General features: G+C 42.5%; 1 protein-coding gene across 1 annotated transcript in view; it reads right to left on the reverse strand.

The window, feature by feature from the left end:
- Positions 1-5,416, reverse strand: part of LOC132472723 (glutamate receptor ionotropic, delta-1-like) — an 87,052-nt gene extending 81,636 nt beyond the window's left edge. The window contains exon 1 of the mRNA XM_060072456.1: positions 4,419-5,416. Coding sequence (XP_059928439.1) covers positions 4,419-4,790 — 372 coding nt within the window. The 5' untranslated portion in view covers positions 4,791-5,416. The remainder of the gene's footprint in view (positions 1-4,418) is intronic.
- Between the last annotated feature and the right edge of the window lie 4,884 nt (positions 5,417-10,300).

A 10,300-nucleotide genomic window follows, 5' to 3' on the forward strand; every position in this document is an offset into this window, starting at 1 on the left:
TCACGCTTGACGAGCCTTACAAATGTGTATTCTTGTTCTGTACCTTGGCCTCTCAATTCTCTGCTTCTTTGTTTTGGCTCCTTTTTCTATTAGTGTTGCCAACTTCGTCCCTGTGAAGGAGTTTATCCTGGCTTACTCTCCACCTGCCAGGTGATACAGCCCCACAGGCTTGGCTTTGATCGCTGATTGGTTAGACCAGAAACGGTTCTGCCCCCTTGCATATGATTTGACGAGGCTTCCTCAGTGTCAACCAATGGTCTTCCTGCCAATCTGCCAGACTCTTGCGATAACTCTTTAATTAAATTCTAATAAAAACTGAAACCAGAATAATCTCACAACGACTGCAGCCTGAAGTATTTCTATCCCATTCTGTTTTACGTTTTAATCATTTTTAGTGAAAACAAATGATCTGGCGAAGACTCTGCAGAGCCAGATTCCTAATTTGGGTGTCATCAAGATAGACGGCCCGGAGTAGCTGCACCGACAATTAATAGGATGGAGACCTTGCAAGGGCATAAAATGTTTTAAGCATTTGCCCCAAATGAATAAGCTTGCAAATGGCAACTAATAAAAACTTCAAGGGCACAGAAAAATATGATAGTCTAATAAGATAGCCGGGTTCTTCTGGTGGAAACGGCTCTGTGACCCCGGCTGGGTACACTATCTGGGAGGAAGCAGGGTAAGTGATTTGATATGAAGACGGAAAGCCACATGGTTGGCAAAAGATTATATATATATATATATATATATATATATATATATATATATATATATATATATGGACACACACACATAAAGCCGCACACACAGATAAAAATACAACTGTCGTAAGGAAGCCAAATGGCTTTGCTCACCGATTACAGCTGCAGACGACTCAATTGAACAGTATTCCATTTTGAATTGGATTGGCTGGATTCAAATAGGATTTATCTTTTGGTTTCACAATATCATATTTGAAATTAATATTTCCAAATGTATATTGCACTGAATTGGCTGAAAATTGATTCTTTATCAACCTAAACCAACTGGGACAGACAAGATCATTAATAACTGTAGCTGGAAACCCTAGAAGCTCTCCTTTCTCTTGTCGTAATCTTAATTAGATGTTGGATGAATAATATTGCATATCTTGGTGTCAATCTCTAGTTTCCATGGTAACTTTCACGGTCTGTTTTTTTCCCTTCCAAGCATTCATATCTGCACACTTATTCCTTTCATCCTGGAGTACATCAACATCCTCTCAGATATTAGCATATTTACGTTGTAATCCCATTGGATGAGGTGTGAGTAAGCGCCATGAATACAGTTACCCATTCCTTAATGAGCTTTTGATAGATTAACAGCCCTATCCGCTCTTAATACTAGAACATATTCAATGTAGCCGACAGTGAGTTAGAGCCAAGCTTAGTCCTCTGTCCTCCGAAAGACAACTACTTAATTGTATAAGGGACCATCAAAGAGTATAATTAGCAAGATTAAATGCAGTCTTAGAGAGAAGAGAAAAAGGTGGAGTAACAAAGTGATGTTCTCTGTATGATTTTGTGTGTGTGTGCTGCTTGTGTGTGTGGGTTTCTGTTTGTGTTTGTGTGTGTGTGAGTGTGTGTGTTTGACTTCAGGAAGTTGTGGTGTTTGCAATGGGATTTATTTCAGATACAATGGCGCAATCAAAGCAGTGTGTCAATAATTAAACTTTTAAGCCAGTGCGTACCGGGCATTGCATTGATTCTTTTGTCCATGAATGCCTCAATAGCTTCCTTAGTGAAGGGAATTAGTGAGCAGACACTTGGGATGACTCTGTTTTTGACCCATGCTGCAGGTCGTCAGACTGTGATTGCTCGTCTGTAAATCGGAAGATTTGGAATGCGGCCACGTTCATGTGTGAAAGTTCGAGAACGAGAAATTACGTTATTATGGGAGGAATTACAAATGATAAATGATTGATTGAGATAGTTACCTTACTAATCCAATAATGATTAAAAATGATCATTATTAGATCGTGTGCAATCTGTTTTAAATGGGTATGCATAATTCAGAATAGTCTCAGGATTGATTCATATGCCTTGGTGTAAGTATGCTCCCTTCACCCTTTCATCTCCTCTATAGCGATGAATATCTGAACAATTGGCATGATACTGTTTCACAATGTGCATAATTTCCCTTCACAAAGCCAGGTTACAAATGACGTCTGAGAATTCTCCCACTGACACTTAACACTCCGAGCAGAAAGGTTTGAAAGCACTTTGTACGCGAGACCATTGAAGTGGCTTTGAAGCTCACTTCAACTGCTGGAGGTTGTTTTTTCTGTTTTGTTTGTTGCTTTCTTAATGGTTACCACTGCAGCTACTCAGGTAATCACTAGTTATCACAGTCATCAAGTTATTGTTGTGAACCGTTTATGTTTTTGTGGCAGAAAATGTCTTTCCAAAGCATCCAACTTCAGGTCGCTGTCAGGGGCTCTTATTAAACCTAAACACTGGACATAATTCATAATCAAGTCATGACGTCATACAACTGGCAGCCTTTGAAATGTATAAATAATTCTTGAAATGAGCAATATTATTCTGAACCTTTGCATAAAGCACTGGTTGGATCTCTTCATGCCATTGATTAGCGGCCAAGGACAGCTGATTGGTCGCAGTAATAGATGTGTGGAAGCATGTAATCATGGTGCGCCAAAGTGCACCGCAGAACAATCTAAATGACCTCTCTCTCTCTCTCTCTCTCTCTCGGCACTGAGCCTTGATGAGAAAAGTAGATTGTAGGTATGAGTCAAAGCCCCCAAACCAGTGCCTTAACCAGAACATAAGTACAGAGTGCAGCGTGTGTACTCTCGCCGTCCGGTCACTGTGCCTCAGGTGGTTGCGTCTGTTTGATGTGGTTTCAGGTCAACCCGCCATTAAGTGTGTCCAATGGGATTTGGCCCGCTAATGAACCCGGTACTATAACTCTCTGATACCAACTTACATTGAGCCTTTTATGTATCGAGGCGACATATTGGCCTCCTGAAGCTCACGATGAGGGATGTTCTTGTTAAGATGAATCTTTAATGAGCCTTGAGTCTTGTTTACTACACTTGAGCATGGAGGCCCTCGTGCAAGCGATTACTTTGAACGCTCTGACAACTTGTACTGTGGTGTTTAGTATGTCTCTGACTTCTCTCACCCTGGTGGATTAAATCATTACTAGGCCGAGCAGGGACACCTGCTAAGTTTAACTCTTCCTTCGACCTGTGTTATCTTGTTGATTTGTTTAAACATTCTATTAATGTATTCATATTTTAGAAGCGTGTAGCTTGCGGGATGGCAGCCCACAGGTAATTAAAGTTAGAAAAGCATGTAGCAAATCTATTAAACCACTGCCATTTTTTGTAGACTTACAATTATGTCTGGGCTTGTTTTGGTAATGCACTGTGCACATGCAAACCAACAACACCTATATCTTGAACCATGCATCCTTTGTGCCGGCAGCCATTAGGCAATTAGGCTGTTCAACAGTGCCTGATGATGATTGTGTTTGTGTATGTCTATGTGTTTGCATATGCATGTGTGTGTTTAGGTATGCGTATATATGTGTATATGCATCACCCATCTTGATGTTGGTTCTGTTTGTCTTGTTTTTGTCCCTATTAACTATAAGCGTCTACTTATGCATTAGCACTTTGTATTTATTTATTGTATTTATTACATTGTTTTTTTGTCCTGTGTCCTTCCACTGCTGCTGCAACAAACACATTTCTCCTACGGGGGATTAATAAAGTTATATCTTATCTTATCTTATTGTCAGGCCTCCATTTTGATTTGCCTTCACCTCACCAAATAAATTAACTGGCGGAATTGAGCCAGCAAATGGCTCTGGTAAATTGAATGCATTTATATCGTGCTTTTATCCAAAGCGCTTTACGGTACTGGACTGGACTGCATGGACTGCATTTATATACCGCTTTTTTTGTAACCAGTGGCAACCCAAAGTGCTGTACAATATTGCCAGACATCCACCCACTCATGCACACATTCACACACCGACGGCGGCGTAGGCCATGCAAGGCGACAGCCAGCTCGCCGGGAGCAGTTAGTGTTAGGTGACTTGCTCATGGACACCTTGATGCTAGGACGAGCTGGGGATCAAACTAGCAACCTCGCGGTTACCAGCCACCCCCACTCTACATCCTGAGCTACTGTCCCCCGGCTCTTTAACATCGCCTCTTCCCAGCCTTTATCAAGGTACATATTATTGTGTACATATTGTTATCATCATTTAAGTCACGCAATCAACAATTCCGTGGTATCAAAACGACTGTCATTCTTACCATTGATGATGCATCTATCTATCAACTAGCTGGTCATCAAGCATCGAGGAGATAAGGAACAGCACAGGAGGACTCTTGACGATGATGATGATGCCGCTCTGAGACGCCTCACCTGGTGGATGAAGACCTGGGCTCCCCGCGGGCTCATGAGCAGCACGGCGCGGCGCAGCGTGTCCCGGTAGCGGTTGAGCTCCTCGGTGCGCATGGTGCTGAACAGGTCGCTGAAGACGCGGCTAACGTTGCGGTCGACGCGCTGCAGGGATACGTCCAGGCCCAGCCGGGAAGCCTGGTCCATGAAGGCCTGCAGGCCCCGGATGTCTGGCAGGGAGAGAGAGGGCAGAGAGACATTGGACGACATAGTAGGAGAGAGAGAGATTTGTTGTTTTTCTACGATATTTAAGTCGAGAGAGAGGGGAAGAGAGACAGAGAGAGTGAATAAATAGTCGTTAAACAAAGCAACCCAGAGAGCTGGATAACTCTTCATCTACACAGACCTTGATCGGAGAGAGAATGTTTCTCTCTGATCAAGGTCTGTCTAGACAAAGAATTAAGAGAGATGAGACGGCGATGGAGCTTCTCAGATCTAGGAAAAGTCAGTTTGATGGAGATAGAGATAGAGCGGTAGAGTGAAGAGTTGTGTACGGAAAAGACGGAGATGGAGACAGAGGGAAAGCAAGGGGGCAAGGCAGTGACACACAGTCTCAGGTACAGAAAGAGATATGTGGACAGAGTAGGAGACAGAGGTTGATACTGCTATATACAGCAATGTGGTTGACGAAGAGGCAGACAGACAGACGTAGGGACCAAAGGATGAATAGAAGGACTTTGAGACGGACTGACAAAGATATAGAACACATCTGACACATCTGAGCCCAAAGAGTGGCAATACAATTGAAAATCCTGTTGAAATTAGATCACATGAGATTGGAAGGCAGGTTCTTTGCATGGGTGTGTATGTGAGTGTGTGTGTCTCGGGGGGTGGAGGCCGTGGAAAACAGAATCAGGAATCAAAGGTAGGGTCCTAGCCTAGCCAAGGTTGCTCACTAAAGCTACGCAGAGGGAGCTAGAGAGCTTGCACTGTAAAGCAGCGTTGTCACAGGAAGAGGAAGGGCTGGTGGGTAGTGTGTGTGTGTGTGTGTGTGTGTGTGTGTGTGTGTGTGTGTGTGTGTGTGTGTGTGTGTGTTGGGGGCGGCACGCGCGCGGGGGGGGGGTTACACAGTACTGGAGGTGCGTCTGTCTCTGCCTACACTACATCAAATTCAAAGTCAAAGTCAAAGTCAAAGTCAAAGTGAACTTTATTGTCAGATCGACCATGCAAGTTACATAGAGGACCGAAATTGCATTTCCCTATACTCCAAATGTGCTATAAATAATCTTTACCACACAACAAAACAGAACATATATCATAATAACATCATAACATTATGTTACATGTGTGTGTTTATGTGTGTGTGTAGGTGTGGGTGTGTGTGTGCGTATGTGCGTGTGTGCGCGCGTGTGTGTGTGTGTGTGCGTGTGTGTGCGTGTGCGTGTGTGTGCGTGTGTGTGTGTGTGTGTGTGTGTGTGTGTGTGTGTGTGTGTGTGTGTGTGTGTGTGTGGGTGGGTGGTAGAGGTGTGTGTGTGTGTGTGTGTGCGGGTGTGAGTGGGGCTGGTGGGTTTTCTTCTCCATACTGTATAATTTCCCATAATTTCGCTCTACACCAAGCATGAAATGCCTTTATTGTTTTAAAGTTAAAGTCTTAGCTGAGGATGTTCTGCAGGCCCCTCCCTCTCTGCTGCTGTCCATGAGTCATCCATGAGGGCTGTCAGGCACGACCCAACACACAAGAGGGAAGGCCAAACGTAGCAGGCCTAATGGATTCACATACACATATATTGTAATACACAAACACCAAAATACATATTTCGAACAGTTTTGTTGGATATTAGTCATTACTTTCCAGAACAACAAATATATCCCACGCATGGAAAAAACGGACAAGCAGTTCAACGCTGCCTCACTGTCACCATTGAAAAACGTGTTTGTTATTATAACTTGTTTATAAATGTAGCACACGAAGCAGCTTGTTTTTTTTTAAAGCTGTACATACTTGCATGAATCTTGCACTTTTTGAGATGTTTAAGTGCAATGGTTGATTGAACTTATGCTAGTCACTCTGGACAAAGAGCGAGCGAACAAAAAATAAATACAGTAAGTGCAGCAATTCCTTGCTTTGAAACCCATTGTTAATGGTTAAGCTCTATGGATGTTAAACTAAGGATAAAGATTGTGTTTAGGAGATGTAGTCTATACTAAAATGTGAATTGATGTACTCCTAGGGGAAATTGATGGATCTTCTGAGAGAAGGTAATAAAGATGTTAAACATGCAATGATTTAATTGAGACGCAAACATTACACTGACCTTAAATTTTCAACTCCTGTATTATAAAGTTTAGTTTTTCGTCATCAGCCAATAAAGCATAATAAAGTTGTCGTCCCCCTCCCAAGGGGGGGGGACGCGCTGTGAAAACGATGACTTCAAAAAATGCGAGCACAATTCAAAATTTGTCCTGCTCTCGTCTTTGTACAATCTGTTTTATGGCGAGGCGTAAACGCTATTGTCATTGGATTTTCTTCGGCATTGCAATCTTCAAAGGGCGGAACAAAACCCTAAATTAAAGCATGCATCATTCTGAGGCATCGCCAAACACTTGCAGCTCATAACTCTTTTGAGAGCTCATTTTCCTGACCAACAAATACAGACGGGCTCTTAAGGGGCCTCTGCCTGCTCTCAATTGTTTTTCCACCACTGAGGGAATACTGTGGTGGAAAAACCACGGTACTATTGTCTGTGCTGGGACACACACAAACAGGCATGCACACACACACACAATTGCAAGCACACACGCTTGCAAGCACTGGCACGCACTTTTGCAAGCACTTGCACACAATTTTGTGTGTTGCACACACACACACCAAATGTAATCATAGTTCTGTTCCCTTATGTCCCTCTAATGGACCACTCCAATTAATATATATTTCTTTATTGGATGTCACATGAATAGCTTTTTACTAAGACGTGTGGAGCGATTAAATAGGAAATTGGAATAAAAATGACCATTAAGTGCACTATCATCAAATATCATCTTGGGCTTGGCTGAAATTGAGTGTTTTATCTAACTTTTTATGTGTTATAATTTGTAGGGGATTTGAGTTTAGCACATATAACCCTATTAAGTTGTAAAAAAGTGTTTTACTAAAAGTTTTACTGGTAACAAATAAACTCAGAGAGAAAATAGGGGTAAGTAAGGGTATGAAATGGTCATAGCATGCAAAAATGTGCCACAAACATTCAACTGCCACAAACAGACAATTTCTTATCCAAAAACAGCCCCAGAAGCCACACATTATGGTCTTGAGGCCCCTTATTGTGGGCTTTGACTTCAAAGTGGCTTTTCCTCACAGGGGGGAATCTTTATCAAGCCAGGAAAGAGGGCAAACATAATGACATTCTGACATGATACAGGGCTGCCAACCACATATGGCATGTCACTCACTCTTTCAGCATCAATCTCACGCACAAGAAATTTCAAACCAAAATCCATTTTTCTCCACTCTCAATCCGTTCATTTTATTTTGATGACTACAATAGAACACGTGGTATTGTATCTTAATGACAGGAGAGGAGTTTAAGACACATAACTGTAACAGCTGTAACATCTGCCTGCATCTCACTGCAGTATTCTCTGATTGTTGATTGGCTGAAAACCTTGCACCTGATACGTCAGAGCATAGGTTCGGAGCATGGTTAGGAGTCAGTGTCAACAGATTATAAATTGTTGTTTTTTCATAGATCAGGGTTTATACTAAGTAAAGAAGGACTGACATTTTAAAATGAGGGTTAGGGTTCCCAATAATCTATTTTTAGATTAAATGTTTTACAGTCTCACTCCAGCCAAAGTCCCAAAGTTGGCAGCCCTGCATGATAGCTTACAGCATCATAGTGGATTCGCCATTCTTCGGGCATGAACGCCCGACGAATGATATTCAAAAAAGGATATTCAAGTACCAAATGCTAACTACCCACTGCTGAAATACATCCAGCACCAGTGTCCAGTGCTGCCTCTACCGCAACGTAGCAGGAACACATGTCATTATTTCAGTCACAGTGGGCAGACAGATCTAATTAAAGCAAAGCGGATACAGCTGGGGATGGCACCATCAGACAGAACGTACGCCTTACTGTCGAACGTATATAAACTGCTGTGTTTCCGTTCTGTGGAAGAAAATCCCTCTTGCTCCATCTCAATCAGTGTCTATTTCCTCTGGAGCATTACGGGCTGACAAAAGGGAAAGATGTCTGCAGTGACTTCCAAATGATCCAAACTAGCAGTACATTCAAACAGGTCGTTAGGGAGCAGGCAGAGGGCTCAGATCTGGCTGATTGGCAGTGGAAATTGGGGGTTCGAATCTGGTACTGCCCGTCTGGCGTCTGCTAATGGTAACACTGCAGCAACGATACTACAAATCCGATACCACTGATACATAGAAATGGATGGAAGAACAGACAAAGGGAGATTTAGATTGTTCCACAGTGGCAAGAACTGTTTGCAGCTAAAGTAGCTCTCTTGGATTGGTGCAAGGCTGTGAATGAAAGAGCTTGCCAAAATCAAGGGTGCAACTGGAAGGGGCTTGGCTAGCTTCTGCAGAACTGCATGGATGTACTCTGAGAACTAGTGCCATGCTAACCAAGCGGTTCCACTCAGCACTAGTGGTAAAGCTGGAACTATTACCCATGATGCAATATACAGGGAGCATGCATGTTATGGACTGTCACAGGAACTGTAAGAAGAGAAGAAGAGAAGGAAGAGAAAGAGGGGGAAGGAAGATAAAAAGAGGAGGTTGAAGGAAGGGAGAAGGTAAAAAAGTGGAACAAGAAAATACAAGGAGGTGTGACAGGAGTAGCATTGGAACCAGATGAATCTTGCAAGCTAATTTTTCAATTGCTCTGCAGAAAAGGTCTGGCTACCCTCCCATACAAAAAGATGTTTGCCTGGTATGAGATAGATCCACAACAACCGTTTATCTAGAAGAAGGCGAGATAAATATGATGACGCTGCAGAAGAGCGCCTTTGAGGCATTCTCAACAACAATACAGATGGCTGCCTCTGATGTAGAACAGTCTATTGATAACGCTATCGAGACAGTATTAAACAAAGCGGACGGTATGCTTTCACTAAAGAAGAACAAACGACTGCACTTAAAGCTTTTGTTGAGAGGAAAGATGTTTTTTCGTCATTTAGTGTTGCGTCACCCATTTCTTTGCTAGGATTGGTTGAGGTCTTATTAAATAGTGTCCGGAGTAATTTTGCTTTGTGCAGAACGGAAGGTTCCAGACTGATTGCAGTGTGCACTTCGCCTGGTGATGGCAGGCTAGGAAGGGACAGTCTCACATGAAGGTAGTTCCATGGACACTCACAACAACAGGCTCAAGTTGTTGCTTTGTTATTGCTTAATCATCTAAGTATTCTTTCTTAGACTTAAGGCAGCTGTGTTAAGACAGTGGAAATTTAAAGACGCCTGAAAGATGGTTGAGGCCTATGAACAGGCTAACCCCACAAATGGCCCTCCATTCTGTTTCAGTGATAAAGGACTGCATTATTGGCAATCGACAGTCATCCTCATGGTTCTTCTTCAAGCATAATTTCCTTCAGATCAATGTGCTGTGATTTCTTCTCCCTATACTTTTACAGACAGAGCCTCCGTTGTGAGAAAAGCAGATGTGAGGACCAGAGGACACAGTAAAACTAATTGTCCTGCTGCTAACAATCACACAAAATTGAGGCTTTACAATTTTGAAATGTGTTTTTGCAGGAGCAAATTGGGCTTATTGTTTTCAGCAGAAAAACAATATTTTTCATGATCAGCTTTCATTCCTTATATTACTTTATTTTGTTCTTCCTTGCTGCCACACCAACATCTCTCTTATGTCCTTCACATGTGTGTACCATGC

The sequence above is a fragment of the Gadus macrocephalus genome, chromosome 15 (genome assembly GCF_031168955.1).
Source record: "Gadus macrocephalus chromosome 15, ASM3116895v1".
Classification (NCBI taxonomy): Eukaryota; Metazoa; Chordata; class Actinopteri; order Gadiformes; family Gadidae; genus Gadus; species Gadus macrocephalus.